This window comes from Branchiostoma lanceolatum, chromosome 3 (genome assembly GCF_035083965.1).
Source record: "Branchiostoma lanceolatum isolate klBraLanc5 chromosome 3, klBraLanc5.hap2, whole genome shotgun sequence".
Taxonomy (NCBI): Eukaryota; Metazoa; Chordata; class Leptocardii; order Amphioxiformes; family Branchiostomatidae; genus Branchiostoma; species Branchiostoma lanceolatum.
This window is the reverse complement of record NC_089724.1, coordinates 8,315,885-8,340,440: the sequence shown is the minus strand read 5'-3', so window position 1 is coordinate 8,340,440 and position 24,556 is coordinate 8,315,885. Positions and strand designations below refer to the sequence as shown.

Below are 24,556 nucleotides of genomic sequence, written 5' to 3'. Positions count from 1 at the left end.
GGTCCCGACAAAGCCCCACTTTGCTTTGACAACTTTAAGACAACACAGCCTACTGTCGAACGTTATCCTTCAAAAATATGTTTTGGCAAAACAAAACGCTTGTTAACCTCTTAAAGACAGCCCTTTAGTCCCTACAAAGCTAAAATCTGCTTTTTGAGTCAGATTACCTGACGTGGACTCCACATTTTTTCCAACAAAAATATCCACTTTGGGCTTTTTCATCCGTTCTGGTGAAAATAAGTGTCATTCCGTAGGAGTCAATAAGGTGTTAGTCAATAAGGTGTTGTGACTACACAGTCCGTATGGAGTGTTTGTGTGGTGCTATATGATACCGTCACACCTTTTGAATCGATTTTGGAACATTCCACTTAAGTTCTAGAAGCTTTTTTTTCAAATTCCAATCATTGTAGGTGTTTAACAAACCGGGCAAAATTGAAGGAAAGGGAAGGAACGAAGGTAAGTATTCATGAAAAAAAATGTAGCTATAGAGTAGGTAGGTTTAAGGAAACTTGTCGTTATGGGCAGAAAAACGGGGGGATAGTATCAAAAGAAGAGAAGAAAACAAAAAGATTAGGAAGCCTCATAGCACGCCTCTATGGCAATGGCATGGTCCGTATCCAACGCTGAAGTCGTCAGTACTTCCACCTACGCGACTTCGCCAACTGATTAAACACGAGAAGTTTGCAACATGCCCTCCACTTACAATAACATCAAAGGCGCCGTCCTAATACGGATCTATGCGCGGTGTTAAAACAGCCGTGTTGGTTGGTGCGTCCCTTTGTGCCAGTTCTGCCCGTACACATTCTACGAAGCGGACGGTGTTTAACAGTTAGGCACGTACAACCGGGTGTTGGTCAAGACATCAGGTTAGCAAACGTCTTGTTCTCACTTTTCTACTTTCTATACTTCTCTAGGTTTGTGATATGTTGACTGTGTTGCATACAGTGACGCTCGCTTCTTGATCTGCGCCGTTGGAAATTTGGTCCAAGAAGAAACTGACTTGTTGTGTGGAGGACAAAAATAGCCCGGATCGAGAAAGAAACAAATAGCTTTTGAATCAATATCAATGTCTATTTGCCACTGGCATAGCGTTACAGTGTATGTCCATAATTGTCATTCCAACTTACTGTTTGTACTGATCCAATCACTCCTTGTATCTGCATACACATAAACGTGTAATAGTAGCATACGATGATGCTCTAGCTACAACTGAAGCACAGAAACATAAGAACCTTCCAATTCATTTTTATATTAACCCTGGTATTCGGTTGTACAAGATGTATATTGACTCATTGTCTTTGTAATATACTGATTATATATATTGGGTAGGTAGACGTTAAATTCAGACCAACTAGTGAAAAATCATGCGGCGTAGAAAATGTGCATGAAAAGGAATTAAATCCGCCCATTACCTTCGAGATGACAGCTTCGTGCCAACACAACATGCACATATGTCATTATCGTGCGAATTCATTGCCACCGTGACTTCCAGGCGACCGGAAACAGCTTATTAATAACCTACCCGTACTTTACCTAGCAGTGCATAAATATTAGGCGTTAACTCATGACGCAAATGGAAGTCCCTGATCAAGCACAGGAGATGCTCTTATCCTCTTAGTCATCACGCTTTGTTTTCGTACCGTACGAATTCAGCAATGCGTTTAGTGCATATTCAATGTCAAATCCGGGTAAGAGCTACACTCGAAGAAAGATCAAATGGACGTTTATTTTCAATATTGACATGCTTGGCGCCAGATCTAAGTAATACTGAATATCAACAACCACAAGTAGAGCTATTTGCTTGGCGCCATTTTGTCTAAGGACAGAAATATCGTTGGTGTAGCGGACACAACACAACGAAATACGAATGGAGGAGTTTCGAGTTAACATCCACTTAACATAATACCGCCAGGGTACATATTTCCACCACCCTGAAAAGATACATCGAAACATATCTCCAACTCAAAGTTTCCCAGTATAGTGCATTCCTGTATATCTAAACTTTGCATACCTGGGGGATGTTGCACTAGAGATCTCTCAAACCCACTGTTTTTCAAAGAGACGGATTTATGTAACCGGCGGATTAATGTTAATAGAGGTTAGGTGTTAGTGAATTAGTTCTGCTCGAGTCTCTGATGAAAGGAAACAGTAGCTACAAGAAACGTAACACGCTAACAAGTGATTACCTACGCGTCCAGGCCTAATTGAATTGTATCTCGCGATATCCTGATGAGCTGGTTTAGGTGCGGGGTCCTGAAAACATAACAGAAATGTCACTTAAGGTGATAAAAAAGAGTCATGTTTAAAAGAGACCCTTTCTTGGATACATCTGGCTCGGCATTCAATATTTTTTTCGTTGTGAGTTTATGATTGTCACTTTTTTAAGATTATTTAAGATATGATTCTTAGTAGGGCAGATTTAGACGTATAGCTAATAATAAAGGTTTGTTGTTGTTATTGGATGGACCAACTACTCTCTCTTCGAAGCCAGGCCGGTCTGAATTGCGAGGAGCGCACAATAAGCGGGGCTAAATCGCATGGGTCTGGAGCGGCTGTCATTCGACACTAACTCAGGTGATCAATACGACAATTGCCCCATGTTCCCACATAGCATGTCATAGGACTGTAGGTTTTGAACCACTCACATCGGGAAGGACACCTACTCCTTTGCCTGATCAGTCATTTCGTAACCAGTCTCCTGTGGCACGATTGACAGGTCACCTCAACAACCTGTCACCCTGACCCGTTCAAACTGCTGAGTCAATTACGATAACATCTCTAGATTAAAACGTCTTTCAAATCACGCGTCTGCAATGTGCAAAACAGATCCTCTGTTCCTTCTGTTACTCAAATGTTAGAGAAAGTCATACTAATCTCGCTTTAGACTAAAAAAAATAGCCCCCTTTGGAAAAATCAGTCTATATGTCTTTAAGCTCACGAGACCCTGCGTTGGTTTGAAAAAAGGCTTTACTTTCTTTCATTAATCGCCAATTTTGGAGAAATGTAGAACAATAACATGACCCGACCTTGAAAAATACCATGACCAGTGTTAACTCGACACCCCCGTCCACGAGACAGTTACAATCACAAACGTAAGGGGACACTACAACGGAACAAAGAAAACTGTCAGTCAATTCCCAGGTATGCAAATAGGCGCCACCTGTTCTTCAAGTGGTCAGATAAACATCTCAAAAAGTCAGCATCTTTGCTCCGCTTACAGTAAATAAAAGACGCCGGCACAATTTAGAACGGAACTCTACACGTTTCACTAATTGACGGGGCGTGCGAAAGGCCAACGTCTGTGGTGGTAGAATGGCCTGCATTTGGGTTGGATATACCATTTAACTTAGACAAAGGGTCCTAAATATATATCCTACGTTTCACAACAAGTATTGTGGATGACGATCAAAGTGCCAAATGCACTTGCTATGTTGGACATGGAACTGATTTCAAGTTTATATGTTATTAACAGACTAAGAGGGGATGGAAATACAAATGTGGGTTCTTCGCTTACTGGTTCACCCCTATCATATTTCATAGTTAAAGGGGTATTTTGTTTGGTGAATGTCAGAGCTGGAACAAGGTGCGTCTAACCCGTCCGCAAGCGACGTTGGTACGTATGCAATACTTTTCGGTATCGCAGAAGGATAATCATTGCATGGACCAGGAAATATATATTGTTTAAAACGTACTACATATTCGACGCATGATTTATCGTTTCAATCGATGTCACACAGCGTTTTATGTGTTTTAAGACAAAAACAAACTATCAGCCAACAGAACTAAGTTCAATGTATCTGAACTTGGCACAAAACGTTCGGAAACTTGATTTTGCTCGATCATATATAATTGAATACTAAATGCATTGTAATATATCTTGACTATACTGCCTTGTGCAATGATATCCCGTTTGGTATGCTCGTACGTTCATTATGTGAGTAGGTCGCGAAAGAAAATGCGTCGATATTTCCCTTGCTTGATCATACTTCCTTTGTTTAGTAACGATCACCATAATGTAATATATCAAGTGAAAGCTTGGTTTATTTTCCTTTAGAGTGGAACCTCGTTTGTTATGATCGAGCTTTTGTGCTACGAGCACCCTGGCTGATTTTGTTGGTGGGTTGTCCCAAAACAATTGCAGAAATTCTGTGTGGATAGGGAAATGCCGGCAGTTTTCTTTTGTGTGACTCACTCAGCTTTGGTCGCCGTCTAGTGGAATGGGGGCCTAATGGGGATATGATTGATAAAATTTATGTTTCCAAACTGTGCTGTGTGTAGATTTTACATAGATCTTTAAATTTCTCCAAAGGACTGGACCATGGCGATAACAGTGAGGACATGGGTAGTGCTGGCATGGCTTGTCGTCACCGTTCACGGACACGTCCGGCTAACCTTCCCGCCCGCTCGCTGGTTCGACTTCGACTTTCTGGACAACGTGCACGGGACTCAGGATCCCTGTGGCATGGCTTCTTCGGGTAAGCGGGCGTAAACTGTTTGCACCTGTGTAATATACATGTAGCACAGAACATAATCGGAATCTCAAGAAAATTATTGGAATCTCCGACAAGTGTTCCAGTAGGCGAGGGAGTCACGGACAAGGGCATTTTGCTGGTGTAATGTTATTGTCTTGTTTTGCCCTAGACCCTAGCCTAGCCATTGCATTGTTCAGGTTGATACACATGTGCATGTTTTCACTTGTAACCTTAGGTTTTCTGTCATGGACTGAAAGGTCAACATGTGCCTTTGGTAGTAATTGTTTGTTATCATCTATCCATTAGATTAGAAAAATCTAATCGATTTTCTCTGGCTTCATAAACACAAAACGTACATTCTTATGATTACAATACACGTAAAACACAATACGTATCTGATTGTGGTACCAATCTTATGAATTACCTGTAGGTCATATACCAAGTGTTGCAATCTTTGTTGGTACACCACTGCTAGTGTCCTTTTTGTAAAAGACAAAATTGATATATATATTTCGTGTATTCTTTCAATGTTGCAGATCCACCGGAGATCACATACCTGCCCCTGAACACTGATATAGTCGTGGAGTGGCACGAAGCCTACGTTCACACCGTAAGACAAGCAGATATTATAAACAAAATTCACCCCTTGCTCCTTCCTTCCTTCCTTCCTTCCTTCCTTCCTTCCTTCCTTCCTTCCTTCCTTCCTTCCTTCCTTCCTTCCTTCCTTCCTTCCTTCCTTCCTTCCTTCCTTCCTTCCTTCCTTCCTTCCTTCCTTCCTTCCTCCCTTCCTTTCTTCCATCCTTCATTCCTTCATTCCGTTAGTCCGTCATTCCTTCATTCCTTTAATCCTTCATTCCTTCATTCCTAATGTGCATAAACCACTCATACACAGTACTCCCTTTACCCTTAAAATCACTCCCAGCTATATGGTTGTTTTATTTTCTCTCTTAAGTGCTTTGAAAGTAGATTTGAACACTTTAACAATGCATTATGTTTGAATAAGATCGTAGTGCTACTCATCTACAACGTCTGTAACTGTATACTTAATTGCTAGATTGATGGTTGTTTTACGGAATACTTTGTTTTTACTGTCAGGGCTTCATTTCGTGTGTAGTGCTTATCAATGTTTTACAACAGGGCGGGTTCAGAATCGAGCTTCTGACGAGTGAGGATGACCAGAGCCCCACCCTGCTCACTCCTGATGACGGGCATGGATACACGGGAGCAGACGACGCCACGTGAGTTGCCCGCACGAAATCTTAGGGGTCTATATTTTCAAGGGAATAGGAGATATCCATTATGAAGACTATCCTGAATATACGTATACTAGTATATGCATATGTAAAATACACCCGGTCTTGTAAATAACTTGTAGAAATGTGTATGCATGTTATACATGGACAAGCTATTCTAATGCCTCATTCATCAAAAGTTTAGATAGGCTATACCAGAATTAGAATAGGTTATGCTAAAATATTGCCCTCTGTATTGGGGTCAATGTTTTGAGAATAGGTAACATTCTACGTCGAAAAGAATGACAAGTTTTTCTTTAAAGCTATGGCTACAAAGGACCACAACTTAGAAATACTGAAGGTCATAAATTGCCATGAACAATAATTGATCAGTTGACACTGATCTGATCTTCATTCCATCTCAACCAGGAGACAGAACTTTACCGTGCAAATCAGCACAGCGTGCGTGAACTGCACTCTCCGTCTGACCCGCCAGGCGGCAGAGTGGACAACAGCCGGCGGTGGCGACTACGTCTTCCATAGCTGCTCTGACGTCACCGTAGATGACGGTACGTGACTGAAAAGTTCCCATCAAAACTTCTTTCCTCTAGATCTAGAGGGCGATCCTTGAGCGACCGAACAGCGACCAAAATTGGAATTGTGTAACCCGCTATGCCATAAGTGGATTATGATGCAAGACACAAAACACGTAAAACATAACAACAAATCGTTCTTTATGTATGAACTTCGTTGAGTGACGTCTCAAATCTTTGGTCACTCAGCTTTAGTGGAAAGGGGATATTAGACGCCTTTATATGGCTTCACTCTGTTCCAAAATGTTTATCTGCTTCTTTTGTTTGTCCGCATTAGGGTATAGATTTGAAAAATATACTTCGAGTTCTGAACCATGCGAGAAATTCTCTGACTAATGATTGTCCTTTCCCAGCCGCTACCATATTTGACGGAGACAAGTGTAACGCTGCCAGGTGTTCTGGACACGGCACCTGCAGCGACGACGGCTCAACCTGCACCTGCGAACACCTGTACTCTGGAGACAGGTGTCAGTTCAGAGGTACGGGAATGTACATATTTACTTGTGAAATAACTTGATTGAATAGTACGAAATTAACTAAGATTAGTGACTTGATACGATATAGGACATATTTTACCCACGTTACGAACGTCCTTGGTGACGTACAGAACAGCGATGATTTACCATCAGTTCGGGTTACCAACGCGAGGTAAGACTGCAAATTTACATACATGTACATACCTGCCTGCGAGTATGTCGTATACGTATCTTCCGCGGAAGTACCAAGTCACCTCTGCTCCACACATATGCAACCCTCTAATTCTTTCACCGTTCGTCCTCTTTCTGCTGTAGTCTAGTCGCTGGTTGAAGAATCACAACTTTACCCGGCGGAACTAATCAATAGACCTCTTGCCAATTACGATGGCCATTTGGGAGCACCAACTGGAGCCTCGTTTTGGTGCATGACCCCGAGCTGACCTTCCGGAAAGTCAAAATGGCCGACGTGATTGGCAAGTGATCTATTGTCTTTTCTGTTTTGCCAGACGGTTGTGAGACAGACGCTGACTGTGGTGACCACGCCGTGTGTGTGAAAGTGTCGATGACGAACTACCCCATGAACAGATGTTTCTGCGAGGCCGGCTGGTTCGGAGAGACCTGTTCCTCAAGTAAGTGTCCTTGATGCTTTGATGGTCAGCATCATCACAAACTGAAAAATTGTTTGGTACTTGTCCAGGTGCAGAAACAGCACTTACTGACCGTAACTAAGTAAAGTTCTTGTGATGTCATTTTCACCTAACAGGTTCTGACATCACAACCACTGACGTCGACACAGGCGACTACTTTCACAGGGAGCTGACGGATGGGTTTGACCTCTATTGGAAGATTCTGCAGGTACTACTTGCTTATCACATCTGCCATGTTTACAATGATTGTATGCTGTCTTTTACATCTGTTGTCGTATAGATTATGATACTGATAAGTAGAATCCAAATGTTAGAAAAATATGTGTGTCTCAACCCAATCTTACAGGTATACCCTTAACGTGATTTTTCTAAATACGCTGGTCAAGAAATGTTACCGCTGACAGGATAGCTTCCGCCGACAGGTATTTTCCGTACGCCAAAATGAATATGAAAGATATGGGCTTTCTCGTCTACAATAACCAACCATGTCACCTCACGCCATTTTTCAGAGCTCGGGTGAGATAGAAGTGCTGGTGCAGGCGGAGGGGATGGGCTGGGTGGCCGTAGGGTGGAGACCCTCAGGTACGTCCTTTAATCGTCCTATTGCCGTGCTGTTTGTGTACCTAAAGTTGGCAATCACAGTACAATGTAGAAAGACGACGGTGTGGTGCTGTTGCCCCATCTCTAGAATATTGAACATAGCGAAACCATTGTCCATCAGCCATGAACCATCAGCCAAGGATTGATGTGTTCAAAAATTCGTATTTTCCGAGAACAATAGCAGAATGGAACTCGTTGTCATCAAGTACTGTAGGAACATCTTCAATAAGTAGCTTTAAAGAACGGTTACAGTCAGATATCCAAAGACTAGGTGTAACAGACCGTTCGGTGTAATACAACCAGCTGCTTCCGTGCCGCGTGCCTGCGAAGCTGGTGTGTTACGCCTAATGGCGGTTGTACCGGCTATATAGATACAGATACAGATACAGATTGAGAAACTTTTGGAATAAAATGTTTGCCTTACGGCCATAATGCGTTTATGTGTCTCTTTACCTCCCCCAACCATCTCCCACCCACGTTTGCTACTATCCTGTAGGTCTAACTGCCACATGTCGGGATTTTCCGGTGAACTACGCTGGATATGAGGGTGTCAAACCGGCGAGGGCGGAGGAAGAGGAGCCTTTCGTGACGGTAACTATCATAGCCCCATAATTCCCCCATTACTTTGTAACGAGACCAGTCTAAAAAATTTTTTTAAATACGTACTGTAACCTGGTCAATGTGTCCACTTTTTAATACCCCATTACATAGTTTTCCCCAATAAGACAAACTTTGACTGTAGACAAAGACCTGAGTCGGTGAGATATTACCGGTCGCCTAAGTGGTCTTCTTGGCCTGGGCAGTACATAAGAATTCGACCATTTCAAGTGTGCCATCTTCATTCCCTTTTGAATTTGTAATATTGTCACATCGCCGCACATCATGCTTTAATATATTTAATATCTTAAACAAAACCAATACATGTGTAAACCATGAACCGTCTTACCGACAGAGCCAGCGGTCTACGCGGAGCATTCGGCGGTACACGCGACAGTCTGTGGCCGAGCCCGAACCCGAGGCCGAGTCCATCGTCCCTGACCAGTGCGCAACGGCTGAGCCCGAGGCTGAACCTGAAGGCGAACCGGAAGCCACAGGGGAACCAGAGAGTGAACCGGAAGCTACGGCAGAACCGGAAGTCACAGCGGAACCGGAAGGCACAGCGGAACCAGAGGGCACCGCAGAACCGGAAAGTGAACCGGAGGGCACTGCCGAAGCGGAAGCGGAACCGGAGGGAGAGCCGGAAAACGGTACGAATAAAAGTTATCACAAGTTCTCTAGATATTGCGGCTTCTGTCTAATTAACAAGACTTCTTATGTTACAACTTTCTTCAACTTCTTCAGTAATTTATCAACATCCTCAGAACATAAGTCGAGGGCATGCCGGCCAGTGAATAATTTACACATCGAACCGTTGTTCATAACTTTTGGAACTATTCTAGGCACAAGATATTCCTATAATAAGGATATCATGCTTCACTGTCTTTTCAAAATTGATTTCGTAAGCGCTTCGGTAATTTTGACTGCACGATGAATGTCAGATACTTGTTGGCAAGCCATTCAAATAAGAAAAAGCATATTATGCCACATATGTCTTGTAACAGGTACAATGTATGACAAGTTCTTTAAAGAACTTGTCATACATTGTACCTGTTACATTTGTTGTGCAATGAAGTTTGACTGATTGATTGATGATCAACTTTATCCCTACATCATCTGCAGGCGGCGACTCCCTCCACGCCATGGACTGTACGGACATGGTGATCGTGGTGACCCGCGGGGACGTGTACCGGGTGGATGACTGCTACACGCGGGACCGCTCCACGCCCCGCAGGGACATGTGGTACGGGGACGGCGGAGGGGACAGTCTCACCGCCGCCGTCGCCAAGGAGGAGAACGGCGTCGTCACGGCCAGGTTCAGGAAGAAGCTCCACGGTGGGTCGGACAGTTTTAAACTTCCGTTGTTACATGATGACTATCTAAATCAATGTATGTTACGCGCTTTATTGAGGTGGGCTCCGAGAAGCAAAGTGAAAACGCGCGACAAAAACAGAGTAGGCCGACGCCATAAACCTGACTCCTAGGTGTTCTATTTGTATACGTAAATAAAACGTTACCTAGTTTTTAAATTCTTTTATATAATAGCAATTGATTTTTACAAGGAATTGAGTACGTTAGTAGTAATTGAGTGTACTACGTTATAGGTCAGAGGTCTGCACGTCGGTCCTCATTTGCTTCCTTGAAAGTGGAGGCACTATATTCGGTCTGCCTGTGTGTTCATAGTTAGCCCGGGTTCAAACTTAATCCCACGTTGGATTGACCGGGGCCCAAATTCACGATTGAGTCAGGCCGGGTTTTTTCTGCAGGCATGCATGATATGAATTTTATTGTTGATGACGTCAGCGACTTGAGGATGGTGTATGGCAGTGGAGTATGTGTGAAAACGGACATGGGTATGTTACATTTTGTCAATATTTTTTTCTATAAGTTGTTCTTTTTGCTTCAGCTGACGAGTCCCAGGACCACGGTATCGACATGTTACCGATGCACGTGATCTGGGCACGTGGTCAGGAACCGGGCGGGTACAGTCACGTGCCAAACTCCGCCATCGAGACATGCGCAGTCAGCGACTACGCCTACTACCAACCGGACGAGCTCAAGTACCACGGCACTGCGCAGACGCAGAGGGGCGCACTTACCATGAACTTTTTCGGTGAGTATATTTTCCTGATGTTTCGCTAATCAAACTAAGAGCTACTAAGGCTGTCATGTTTTGAAACCTACTTAAAAAAAAAAAACTAGGGAAGCATCTAATAAAGAAGCCACCAGAACTTTCTCACATTCACGGATTCACATTCACAGAAAGTCAACTTTCCTCTTAGAGAAAGTGGGGCTTTTTGTCTTTCTCTGCTTCCAAAGGATGTCAAACCCAACTTGTCTAGATATAGCCAACACTACTATTTAGATAAGTCACTTACAACGATGTCAATCACTGTCCATTGCCACGTGTATGTCTCTTGTCTTCGGGCATGAACTGGCAAATAAACTTTATACATCTACATGATGGTAATCCTATACAAGGTCATTATGCTTCTGTAACCATATACCAAACTTATACCTACACCTGTCTCCATTTCCAGAGAACCCGGACAGTCCCTCGGGCTCCACAGAGTGCCTGGGTAGTTACAGCAGTCCGGACGGCTGCCAGGGCACGGCCTGTGACTACTCCGCCAGCTGGTGGTACGACGAGACCACCGACAAGATCATGTTCGACGTGATGGGCAGACAGACCAGCGACCGCTGGATCGGGCTCGGCTTCTCCACAGATCAGTCCATGGTTGGTTGACATAATGATGATGATGATGGTGATGATGGTGGTGATGATGGTGATGATGATGATGATGATGATGATGATGGCGGTGATGATGATGATGATGATGATGATGATGATGATGATGATGATGATGATGATGATGATGATGATGATGATGATGATGATATAATTATTCCAATCATTTCCTTAATTGATGAAAGGTATCAGGTGGAAAATAAAATCCGATTATCCCGTGGTATAGATTGAATTTTATTTAACTTCCTCATAGTATGTTTTGAGGTCTTGCTTTGTTCGTTCTTATTCACGTGCCCAGGTCTGTCTGTTCGATTCAGATGAAATCATAGCTTTTTCGTCATTGTAAATGTATGGTACTATTTTCTTGTTTTATTGTTAGACCGATGCTGATGCAGTTGTGGGATGGTGGAACGAAGACGGGACTGTGACCATCACGGACAGGTAACAGATGACATATATCTTCCAGGAGTATCGTAAATAGCCCTGCTTCTAACACTGATAATGTATCCGAAGAGACACAAACAGGGAAAACATAAGGAAAACATCGTAATGCTTGGATTACTACATAGCGGAGTAGTTTTAAAGTGCAATATGAAGACAGTCCTTTTCTTTTCTGTAACCTATCCACCTGGGGTTACGTTTTTCATACACGTCTCTTTATAGAAAGTTTCAGACGTTTCATTTTAATTTCTGCCTTTCATCACCTTTTAGATAAAAGCAAAATCCCATGTATAATGTAACCCCCCTCACATCCACAGGTGGCTGTCCACCAAGTCAACCTCAGGTGTCGATGTGGACGACTCTGACGACCTGGAAGGGAAGGAAGGCTCGTACGTAGACGGAGTCCTTCGCATCAAATTCACACGTGCGCGGGCAACAGGTGCAACATTGACTTTCCTTACAGACGTCTTTCTTGTGTTGTTTTTTGTCCATTGTTTTGATAATTATTTATTTGTCCCAACAATAGGGCACTATGGTCGTCAACTTACATTTGACTTTTTTTGAAATTGGAAGGTTTGCATACGCTAGAAAAAATTTAAGCCCTGACTGTGATATATTTTATATGTAAAAGATACCTGTATTTGTTTCTTCTTTATCTTTCATAAAGTAAAGGTAAAGAAGTCATCCTCAGTTGAGGTAAAACTTGATGCTTTGCCTGTGTGGAAGTGGTAGTGCAATGCGGCTTCGCTACGGCTCGCGCTCTGGCCAAGCACACCGGATCACCCCCACTCTTCACGATAAGTGTGTTGGTTCTTTTACGATATTAAGTAAATAACAATATGTTTTCTATTTTTTTCTTCCCGTTAGGTGATGATTCTGATCTGTCCTTTGCCGACAACTGTCTTCACATGTTCTTCGCGCAAGGTGGGACCTTCAATCAGGACGACCTGTCAATCACCAGGCACGAGGCCACGCCCATCGTCTCTGTCAATGAGATCTGCATCGCTCGCTGCGGTAGGGAGTTGTCATGTTTTTAACAATTCTAAGAACCCAAGGTATTATGTTTCAATGCTCTTTCAGTAACTTCTTTGCTGTATGAATGAATACCCAGTACCATACATTCTTGCCGTGGTATTGATACATAATGTTTTAAGACACATACTTGTATCTTACATGTGCTAAACGGAAATATGATACAATGCACTTCACGTATATCTTTAGAGAGCATATGCATTATCCATATCTGTTCGTTTTATTCATTTGCACATATGAAAATAATAATAGTGAAGTAATGAAAAGTATTTTTTCTAAGTTCAGGAGGAGGTATTGTAAGCCATCAAACCATGTTAATTTTCCCATGTTCTCTGTGCAGTTTCCGGTTCCGGTGTGCTGTCCGTATCCTGGGCACTGCTCCTGTCCCTGTTGGCTGTTACAACGTTTACGCTGTGGCGGGGAGAATGAAAGGCCGTCCACTCGTCAACTTAGTCGATGTAGATGTACATGCATTAGGTGATAACCATGAATAGTAACATATCTAGAAGAACAGATTTTGTCAAATTTAAGGTGGCCACAATTAACTGTGTATATGAAAGGGTGATCGAGAAATACCTCAGTTTGTTTGTTTGTTCATTTGTTCAATTGTTGATTAGTGTTTTTCACAAAGTGAAGGTGATTGCAAAACAGGCGCTTACGTACCTTTACATGTTGCCCTCCCCCACACAATACAATACATTGAAATCCACAATATCATACATATAAGTTTGTTTGTTTGTTTGTTTGTTTGTTTGCTTGCTTGCTTTTATTATGTTGCTTTATCCTGCCATAGCCCTGATGTGCTCGAATTATTTATAATTTAAGTGCAGTTGGTCCTTTTTGTATAAGCCACTTTGTAGTTTACATGTGCTATCATATATGATGGGTAACCATACATTGCGCATGCTTATGCACTGATGCATGACGGGTAACCTCACATTACGCATGCGTCACGTTATCTCGTGTTAGCCTGAGCCTCTATGCTTATAAGTCGATGCCTTTGCTGAGACTATCGTAGCTGGGATGATATATTGGACAGACTGTTTGTATATACGAGGTTTTGGTCCTTGTTTTAACTTAAAGCGCACTACAATAGACTGCTTTGTGTGAAGTCATATCTTACAAAAAATCTTGTACCTCAAAAGTGTTTTTGTAATAAGACAATAAAAAGACATTTCTTATTTCAACATGATGTCTTGATGTCGTTTTTATGAGCTAAGACTACTTGGTGTGAAGTCATATCTTACAAAAAAGTAATGTACCTCAAAATAGTGTTTTTGTATTAAGATGATAAAATACCTTTTTCTTCTTTCAATATGCTGACTTGACGTCATTTTTACGAGATAAGACTATTCTGAGATGAGGGAAAAGGCATCTGGCGCAGTTATATAATTGATTTATCTTATCTGAACTAAAGCCGTAGATTCCGGATCTTTCGGCAAATCCTCTTGACGTTTTTTGTTTGCTCAACTTTAAGTAGAAGCCTCTTCAAGTCGTGATATGGCCACTCATTTGAGCGCACCACATCTTCAAGTACCATATATGTGAGAATACGGCAAATGGAACTTAAGCTCATCGGCATATCACCACAAAAGATCTTGAAATCAATCACAATTTGAAATAAACATTTATAAAACACCAGTATATTGTTTAGAAAGTTATTTCTTGTTTTTGACGTCACGTCAGGTGCACCCATTCTACAGGTAGAGTAGAGTCTTCCATGGTTAAAATTAAAAGACGTTAAAAGAAGTTTGAGTTCGGAATTGATACGCCTTTCAGTGACGTTCTGGCATCTTACCTTGTATCATTGTGGAATCTATACACTCAACGTGGATGGGACTGTAAGTCACTGTATGCATATGATACCATATAACCCCCCGCTAACGGCTTTACACAAGTGTGCTTACGTTTTATTGTAGAGTATCTAAGGACAGGTCCTGGGAAAATCAGCACTTCAGAGTGTCTGTTTGCAATAAACATAAAACAACAAAAACACTCAAGACTTCTTGTTGAGTGATCACCCTCATTTCCTACACTACCTCTCAGCTCTTATCTGTAAGAATGCTGTTATGTAGCCTCCTTTGCAGGCCCTTAGGCGGCGCTGGCGATAATTTTTTGGGGGGAGCGCTGTACTCCAATACTCGGTCCGCCCTTTTACCGCAATACACCAGAATACCCCGGAATACCCATAAACGAGGGTGCAACCTACCGGAATACAATATGTTTTGATGAGTAAACATCACAGGCTGCTGTATTTTGGCATGAAATATTTTTTTTTTTTTGGCCCAGGGAACAAGATATCACTAGAAATTACTGGCGATGGCGACCCGGCCAGGCGCTAGGCGCCATTTTTTTATTTATTACGGTTTACAATGTTTGTTTATCAGGATCGCCAAGTAATCTATAGTGATTTCTTGTTCCCAGGGTCATATATACGTTATCTTATGCCAAAATGCAGCAGCCTGCGATGTTAACTCATTGAACATTTCCGAAATTTCTCCTCGATTTTTTTTATTTCTCACTGTGACCCCGCTTTAAAAAAAACTTTATCCGCAAATTATGAAAACTAACATGTCGCCTGCCGCGTCGCCATCGCCCATTGCCATTCGTAGTTTCCAGTTCCCTGCGCCATTAAAACATTATTTCATGCCAAAATACAGCAACCTGTGATGTTAGCTCATCAAAGCATAGTGTATTCTGGTATATTTTACCCTCCTTTATTGGTATTCCGGTGTATTCCGGTACATTCCGGAGTATTCCGGTAAAAAGGCGGACCCACAAAAGACTCCCCCGATAAGTTGAAAATCGTGAATCAGCGCTCCCAAAAAAAAATTATCGCCAGCGCCGCCTAGAGGCCTGCAAATGAGGCTAGCTATTATGCATTGACAAAAGAGTATAAAAGGAACGTTTGGGTCTGCTGCGTAAGGTTACTTCTTTCCAGCAAATTGCCGTGTTGAGGTCGACTGTAACGACAATCATGGGCATCTGGGCAGTTTTCGCCGTGGCCTTTCTGGCTGTGCATTGTACAGGTCTTCCTGTCATGGTAGGTGCCTCTTCAACGTGTTAAAAAATGCATGTATAGCCAATCTGTGTGTTTTAGGTATGTCTATAAGTTAACATAATCAAAACACATAATATTTGTAATTTTGAGCAGTACTGTTTATGTACAATCAGCGTCTGTGTGCGATCATCGCTAATACCTCGAAAGTGCTAAACGTAGTTTTAATAGGAAGTTTATTGCAAGTTCTTGCCCGTGCAAGTATGTTCTACTTCTTTTTCCGAGACAGCGGAAGACGAACGATCCCACTTTTTCTGTAATGCGTAGGTTTTATGACATGTGACATCTTAATGACATGTTTGGCGTCTGAAAAGAGTAAACTACTACAGTTAGAGTCATTTCCCAAAGTTTTCCTTTCTTGAAACACATTGCCCAGGTCTTATCTAATCCTGTGAATTCAGGTAAATCTGTGGCAAGTTTACAAATAATGTCATATTCCGTGTACTGTTTTAACAACAGATAAATACAAATTGTGACATGCATCAGATCATTAGATATGCCTAGTTGCTTTGCTTTGTTTTGCCTTACTTCGTTACCATTGTTTCACTAATCCAATCTTCTTCAAATCTTGTACGTGGCCATGATGCCGGTTTGCAGGAAGTCAGGGGCCGTACAGGTACGAAAAACTTGTTAGGCACAATATTGTTCTTTCACCCACGTTACATGTACATACAACGTGTACAGTATCCATTGGCTAGTAGCTTCAGACAAGGGTGGCTATTTTGCATAGACGATGTAATGGTGAAATATAATCTCTGGCTGTAGAGTAGTTGTTTTAGTGTTTTATAACATGGCATGGCTGTAAAAACATCCGAGAGGACCACTTGTCCGTCTCTTCAACATCTGTTGGAGCAAATTTGGTTCGCATGTTACAAATCGTAGCCGTCGCGCTGTTCTATAATGGGAGTATAAATGTGGGTACATACCTCTAAGTGCTTGATAAGTGTTAAGGTGATACGTGTTAAGGTCATGAAAACATGGTGATGCACAATTAATCATACATCTGGAAATTCAATTCCTTCACGTCGCTATACATACTTTGTCCCGACTTGGAAAAGCTGGTTTTAGAAAATATAAGAAGATAAAATCTCACATCATAGGACGTCTTTTACAACAAGTCTTTTTTTCTTTACAGAGGAGACCGTGATGGATAAGATTCTATCAGCCAACAGTGGTGAGTCTTGGAGATATTATTACATTAACATGCATAGACTTAAAGCATTCAAAGTATTGTAATCGGATTTGCTGATGTCCTTTGCATGCCCCGAGCTGATAAATCTCTGATGTTAAATCGGGAAAGTAGCATGCCAAGAAAGGATTTAAAATTTCTTCAATATATTATTTTTCATGTGACCATAACAGTCTTTTTTTTCTAATTCTTAATGTTTTTTCATATAGTAGGAAGCATTCTTTTTTTAAACAAATATTGTTTTTTTTCTTCAGACACAAACATGTTTGAGGGTGACATCCCGCAAACTGTGGTAAGCATATCAATATAAATACACCAAGACCTCACTTGACCAGACGACCATTACATTACTCACTCTGCCAGTAAGAAAGTCCACAACTTAACTGAGGAGATAATTGTATACCTCGCCTGCTGTGATGATGTTTGTACTACGGCCGTACGTTCGAACAAAAATTGATGAAGCAGAAACTGGTCAGTAAATACTGTGTAAACTGTGTGTCATTTTGATGCAATGAAAAAAATACGTTGAATCATCTTACAATGCTGTCAGCTAAGAAACTGAAGGAGAAGAAGTATAAAGAAAACATATCAGATTTTTCCTGCCCTGTTACACAGACTTCTAGGAACGGGATCCGTGACGTCTCCATGGTCTGGGCGACCAAGATCATCCCTTACCAGCTCAAGGCTGGAGACTTCTGTAAGAGTTACTTAAAGTAAACAATACAAACTATTGATTCTAAGTATATCTCGCGGTTCACACAACGCCATGTAACCATGCACCCCAAGGTATACAACAGCCCAGTTTAGAAATACAGGAGGGGATTACACTGGGCCGGAGTACGTTGGGTTGGAAATTTGTTTGGGTGTATCTTTTCACTTTCGGGGTATCGGTATCACGTACTATGATGTAATTATGTTACTAAATGTGTTGGGGTAACAATGTCATGCTTTTCTTATAGCGGCTTCGGAACAGAACACGATCCAGCAGGCTATGGATGAGTACCAGGTCCGAACCTGCATCTCATTCGTTCCGAGGACTACCGAGACGGACTACCTCTACATCCAGAAGGGATCAGGGTACGACTTCATCTTAACCCTTAAGCTGCCAGCTTTTTCAGTCAAGTAAAAATCAAAAATGTTTGACCCCTGACCTCCCTCACGAAACCGCGAAACAGCCGGCGGCCCTAATTCTCCTAACTCACGGGCTTCGGGCATACACGCACACAAAACTGTTTTTCTTCTTCTGGGGAATACCCTATCCCGGTTATAACGGGGCCTAGCACACAAGGCATGTTTCTGTATTCCTGATAAAACTGGAACTGGGAGCTTAAGGGTTAATATCATCCTGCTGATGACATTTGGTGAGTTTGAGCCTACGGCGTTTTATCGCGATCTATAAATTACGGATCAGCTAAAGTCAAACTGACCCATGCGTCTTGCTAAGACGTCTTGGTGGCGCCGATCTCCATTTCTATAGCCCTTGGGCCACACATTTGTGCAAGTCTCTACAGCAGGGGCTGGTCTGCTTGTAGTGATGTGTGTTTAACTACCATACTCTTTTCTAAATGCTGAGTGATAGGCAGAGAAAGAAATATGTACGATTTTTAAAGTCTTTGGTATGGCCAGGGATCAAACTCACAACCTACCGTGTGTACGGCGAACGCTCTACTGACTAGGCCATTGCACCGGTTTTTGTTTATTTGTATATTTGAGTTCATCATAGTGTGAAAGGAAGGGCAAAAAAGGTGAATGCGCACCTTTATCAGTGGTTTCGCTCAGGCTCTTGCGGATAGTGAGTTCGTGCACCTTTATTCTGCTACCTGCAAGAGGTACCTTGTACACCGGCCACATGCTTATTCACTTACAACTGCCTTAAGAAGCGAGAAGAAATTGAACATGTACATAGTGGTATAAAAATTAGTATTTAGATGTAGTTAGATCTCAAATTTCTGTTATCACTGTAACTATTCTTCTGCTTGTCACCATGACCTGTACTTAGCTCATCAGAGCATAAACGTGCAATAAAGGTCTTTCATTCTTCTATTGTGTCGGCACACGAATAAATACAAACTGTTCAAATTCTGTTGCAGGTGCTGGTCTTACGTGGGTGTGCAGGGCGGAAGGCAGGACCTGTCCCTCGGGAACGGTTGCGTCTACAATGGCATCGCCATCCACGAGTTCATGCACGCCGCCGGCTTCTGGCACGAGCAGTCCCGCTTCGACCGGGACGACTGGGTCATCATCCAGTGGGAGAACATTCAGGACGGTGGGTCATTGTTAACTCAAGTAAATCATGATCAGTATGAATGATGCTTTTCAAGCTGGCTTTCCTGGGGATGGATTTCAAGGAATTTTTGCGAAGGGAATTGGTGAGTTAGTGGGCTTTGAATTCAGAAATTTCCTTGACATCCATTCTCAGGAAAGCCAGCTTGAAAAGCACTTATTCGTACTGGTTGGGAAATATAGATCCGTGACGGCACATAATTCAATCATCTAGGTGAGTAGCCGTTGCCACGATGCGAGTTTCAAACATAGATGATCACAGATCACAGAGCTATGACTGACATGTGAAACAAGTACGAACTTAACTTTGGGCCGGTTTGGGGTATATTTAGCAGAGTACTGTAGGCGTTTCAATTCTAAGCGTAGCTTTCCTTTGACTACTTGACTGAGCTATACTCTTGCCATACTTGTAGTTCCTCCTTGAACATGAACAAATCAACATAACATGCGCTTGTCAAGTCTGTTCATATCGGTTGGTGTCACTTCGCAACGCATCACTAGCCACGAGTCTTGTAGGGCGCATATTCCTGTATATTATATTGTCTAGGCTTCGGTTGAATGGAAGTATTTAGCTTGTATAGTATATATTTAAATAGTATACAAGATAAATACTCCGTCCAATAGCCGTAATTGCGTCCCGTGCCTTAACATCGATCATACCGTCATGTATTGCCGTTGAACAGGCAAGGAGCACAACTTCAACAGGTACTCTGAGGTTGACGTGTCGGGGCTTGGTGAGGACTATGACTACGGTTCCGTGATGCACTACAGCGCCACGGCCTTCAGCTCCAACGGGAGTCCCACCATCGTGGCCCGGCTCAGCGGGGCGCCTTCTCTCGGTCAGAGGACCGGCTTCAGCGACACCGACGTGGCTAAGCTGAACACTCTGTACAGCTGCCGTGAGTAGAGAGGTTTTCAAATCGGGTATTTTATAGATAAAAGGAGACAGACTGACAGAAACGAACAAATTGAAAGAAAGAGGAGATGACCTTTTCGATTAATACATTTTTGTTCTCGGTGGGGACGTCAATCCCCTCACCCGTTTCACGTCAAAGAATAAAATCTCCAAACCTTTACATATAAGTGTTGTAGGCTTGAAGTATATATACCATCACAATCCTTTGGAAATATTGATGCTATAATTTTTACCTTTGGCAAGAAGGTTATGCTTTTGGTGCCGTTTGTGTAATAATTCGAGAAGCCGTAAATGGATCCTGATGATATCTGATATGTGGTTAGGGGTCGAGAAGTTCGATAAAGGCCTTCCTATCGGCTTTCTAAGGTACTGCAGCGGAACTTACGGTTTTGATATCTTTTTGTATGTCTTTCTGCCCAGACATGCCTGTTGGCTGGAGTGACTGGACCGAATGGAGCCCGTGTGACGACACCTGCACCAAGACCCGCCAGCGCTTCTGTTCTGACCCGAACGGCTGCACGGGACCCAGCGTGGAGACACAAACCTGTCCCTGGCCCTGCCAAGGTACTGTTACTTACAACTCAAGAAGAAAAATGATAAACTGAAGAATAAACATGTAATAACAACCTTCTCGTAGTATACAATATTAGCACAGAATCAAACCATTCATGTGTAGCGTAAGCTCTTAGGATGGATTGAATAGCTAAAACTATCACAAGCCTACGCAAGGGATCAGTTTCTCAAAATAAAAATTTGGAAACGGTCGGACGTTTCGGATAGCATCCGCTGTCTTTCGTCAGTGAGCGAGCGAACAACATCAGCTCCTGATTAGCATTACCATTAGCAACACGTTTTTCTTTTCAATCACTAGCTTAGTTTTGTCTGGCAATTATTGTTTTAAAGTTGCGTTTTTTTTAAACTCACAATAACACGTCTTTCTGTTTGTCGATCATAGTTGGAATCCACCCTGACTGTGGTGAGTACTACTTCGGCGGCTCTGTCGGAGAGATCACCTCGCCCATGTACCCCGGGAACTACCTGGACGCTGCCACATGCCGCTACCTGGTGAACGCCACAGCCGGCAACACCGTCACCCTAAACTTCCAGGTGTTCGATGTGGAAGATCATGCTTCATGCGGATATGACGTTCTTAAGGTTAGATCCAGTTTACCCAAGTTTTAGTCAAATAGATTAAGTCACATAAGATACGGCATACATCATACATCACACTTGCGTGTATTTTGATGCATGTTATCAGAGCAGAATAGACCGACCGCGTAACATATCTCCGTATATAAAGAGGTTTGACGGACTAATTTCCGAATGCAGAATAAAAAGACTCTTTGTACACAACAAAGCGTTTTATTCGTTTCGGTGACCATCTGTCACCTTCCTCGGGGCAATTTTGGCTGGTTCACACTGCACTGCAGCTATAGGTGTCGCTGCTTACAGATGCGGTTCCACATTCTGCATTTGGATGAACCTATAGCTAGATGCAATTACGTGCAGCTACTCTCTTATTGACTTAACTGCTTTTAAATAGTTTTGATGGACGTTGGTCTACCTGATCCCGTTGAGTAACAAGAAATAAATGTTTGTTTTTTGGCGACACCTCAGGGGCGAGCCTAATGGTATAGTATTGTGTGCAGTGCGCAATAATTATAGTTTTTGTTTTCTTCAGGTTTACGATGGTGCGGACACGTCGTCCCGCGTGCTCGCCTCCCTGTGTGGCTCGACCCAACCGGCCCCCATCACCTCTTCGGGAGACCGCCTCTTGATCGAGTTTGCTACTGACGCCTCGGCCAATGGACAGGGCTATGTCATCCAATACACCACCGGTGGGTGTATAGCATGTCACCAAGCTTAGTAGTATCCTAGATTTATGGTTTGTTATACCCTTTTCATTGAAATTGCTCTCAATCTATGCCGTGACGACTTGTCCAAAACTGGAAAAGATGGTCATAAAGTATATACCTTTTACTTCGTTATCGTTGTTGCCGGTAGGATAGCAACAACTATAGTTCCTGATAGTGTTTTGTGTGAGGAGAACGTCTGACATTGCAAGCTTTCCTTCTATATATGTATAAGGTCTTGATGGATTATTTTCTTCCGTGTCTGTCTAGTCCCGACGGCCTTCAGTTGTACCTTTGACGCGGACGAGTGTGGCTTTACCCAGGACAGCGATGACCAGTTCGACTGGACCCGTCAAACCGGCGCCACTCCCTCCAGCTCCACCGGACCTACCAACGACGTCTCCGGCTCGGGTCAGTACTTCAACCTGCCATTACCTAAGGCCACTAGACAGCGATCGCTCTGCGCTTTCGCTGCGACCTGAATCAGATTTGTGTAACCCTTAACTTCATAATCGGAATATCATGCAAAATGTAAAAGTATGACAAAAAATACAACAAAACACACAAAGCGTTTAGAATATTTATCCATGAAATTCTTTGAGCACTCTGTGAAATTTTAGGTCGCAAAGACCGCGAGGTGAGAGCGCCGTCCTAGTGGGATGGGAGTATAACTCCACATTCAAACAAGTTAGCTGTGCCATACTGACTTTACGTCGGGAGTAAAGGTTAGAGGACCCTCAAATCATATGTCGCTCCCAAGACGATGCCTGACTGGTCTGGGTAAAAAAATATCCTACAAAAATTTTGAAACGTATAGCATTGCAAAACATAAAATTTTTCTTCTCTGTTTCAATCTAACTCAAGGTCACTACATGTTCATCGAGACGTCCAGCCCCCGTTCCCCGGGAGACGCCGCGCGCCTGCGCACACCGACTCAGAGCGCAAGCCCTGCCGGTTTCTGCCTGCAGTTCCAGTACCACATGTACGGAACAGGTGAGGCGCTTTTTCACACCATTGTATATACGTTTTATCACCTAAAATATAGGTTTTGTATATATACAATGTTCAGATTTATGCTTTGTGCAGATATGGAATCTGTCTAGGTGAACAACATATTCATATTATATTATTAGTCATCGAACGTGACAATTAGCTGAGTGTGTAAGCATATATATTCTTTGTGTAGGATAATTGAGAACCAAAAGCTCTTGGAGATCACTGTGATTACAACCATACAATAATATGTATTCATTCGCCAAAGAAACAGATGTCTAGTTTCATATTTATCCCCGTCTCGTTTAGATGACAACTGGTTCTACATTGCAAACGGATTACAAAACCCTTGTAATTGCGCGCCATTAGATCGTAACTGTTTCCTCTCCTATATCACTTGTCCCATCAGAAACTGGCACGTTGAATGTGTACGTGATTGACGGAAACTCCGTCCTCGGCACACCTGACTTCAGCGTGACCGGTAACCAAGGCAACAACTGGCTGACGGGACAGCTCAACGTCGCTGGGGACGCCGACTTCCAGGTAAGGACCCGGCCACACTCGTATAGCAGATCGTCTTAAGATCGCAAACTAATTCAGGCATTCTTGGGATAATGATGTGTCGTACTAAAGCCAGCTGTCTTGTACATGTTACCGAAAAGGATCTTAGAGAGAAAATGATGCTGCCTGCGAAGCTGGTGTGTTATGCCGAATAGTGGTTACACCGGCTATACAGACAAAGAACATCAAAGTCGTATGATCGCAAGCTGAGGGCATTCTTGGGACAATCGTGCATGTATCGTACTAAAGTCAGCTGTAGTGTTATCGAAAAGGCTGTTTTAGATCCTTAGCGATTGTTTGTGACAGCCTGCTAGAAGATGCTGCTACTTGGGGAGCTGGTATGTTACGCAGAAGGGTTGTTATACCAGATATACAGATACAGAAAAATCTAAGTCGTACGGCGACCTACGACAAATGTGACCGCGTCGTAAACAAGACGTTATGTAATCCAGTCTAGCTACTACCAAAAGAAGAAAAAAAAACGTCAAAATTAACCTCCAAGCAGATTTACACAGGGCAAAATCGTAATGTTAACCAAAGAAGCTCTACGGGGCCTGACTGGAGCTTCTCTGGCTGACATTACGATTTTGCCCCGTGTAGATCTGCTTGGAGATTAGTAAAAAAAATGCATGGCGAGAAAGCCAATAGCAAAGAAACTAAGATCATTTCCAACCCTCCGCCTATTGCCGTCACAGGTTGTCTTCGAGGCCGTCAGGGGATCGGGCTGGCGTAGTGACAGCGCCATTGATGACGTCATGCTGTTCGAGGGCGGCTGCGCCTAAGGGCAACCGGGCGCCAGAACGTTCACTGATAATCAAAGATATAAACTCGTTATGAAATAAAACAATCTGACATGTCCACACA

At 42.8% G+C, this 24,556-nt stretch overlaps 2 protein-coding genes across 2 annotated transcripts; both read left to right on the top strand.

Annotated features, from left to right (window-relative positions):
• Positions 1-4,281: 4,281 nt before the first annotated feature.
• Positions 4,282-13,268, top strand: LOC136429286 (uncharacterized). The gene is made up of 17 exons (XM_066419147.1): positions 4,282-4,475; positions 5,009-5,082; positions 5,610-5,710; positions 6,134-6,273; positions 6,651-6,776; positions 7,280-7,402; positions 7,537-7,628; positions 7,930-8,002; positions 8,517-8,611; positions 8,973-9,267; positions 9,740-9,952; positions 10,524-10,730; positions 11,158-11,354; positions 11,746-11,807; positions 12,125-12,246; positions 12,675-12,821; positions 13,180-13,268. Exons 1-17 carry the CDS (start codon positions 4,319-4,321, stop codon positions 13,266-13,268), a joined length of 2,313 nt encoding a protein of 770 aa, XP_066275244.1. The 5' UTR covers positions 4,282-4,318.
• A 2,478-nt stretch (positions 13,269-15,746) lies between these two features.
• On the top strand, positions 15,747-24,552 carry LOC136430013 (astacin-like metalloendopeptidase). Its single transcript, XM_066420233.1, has 15 exons — positions 15,747-15,882; positions 16,495-16,513; positions 17,033-17,071; positions 17,341-17,378; positions 17,702-17,783; positions 18,046-18,163; positions 19,177-19,352; positions 20,053-20,268; positions 20,706-20,849; positions 21,241-21,440; positions 21,967-22,123; positions 22,409-22,549; positions 23,003-23,131; positions 23,541-23,674; positions 24,388-24,552. Exons 1-15 carry the CDS (start codon positions 15,817-15,819, stop codon positions 24,472-24,474), a joined length of 1,746 nt encoding a protein of 581 aa, XP_066276330.1. The 5' UTR covers positions 15,747-15,816; the 3' UTR covers positions 24,475-24,552.
• The last annotated feature ends 4 nt before the right edge of the window (positions 24,553-24,556 follow it).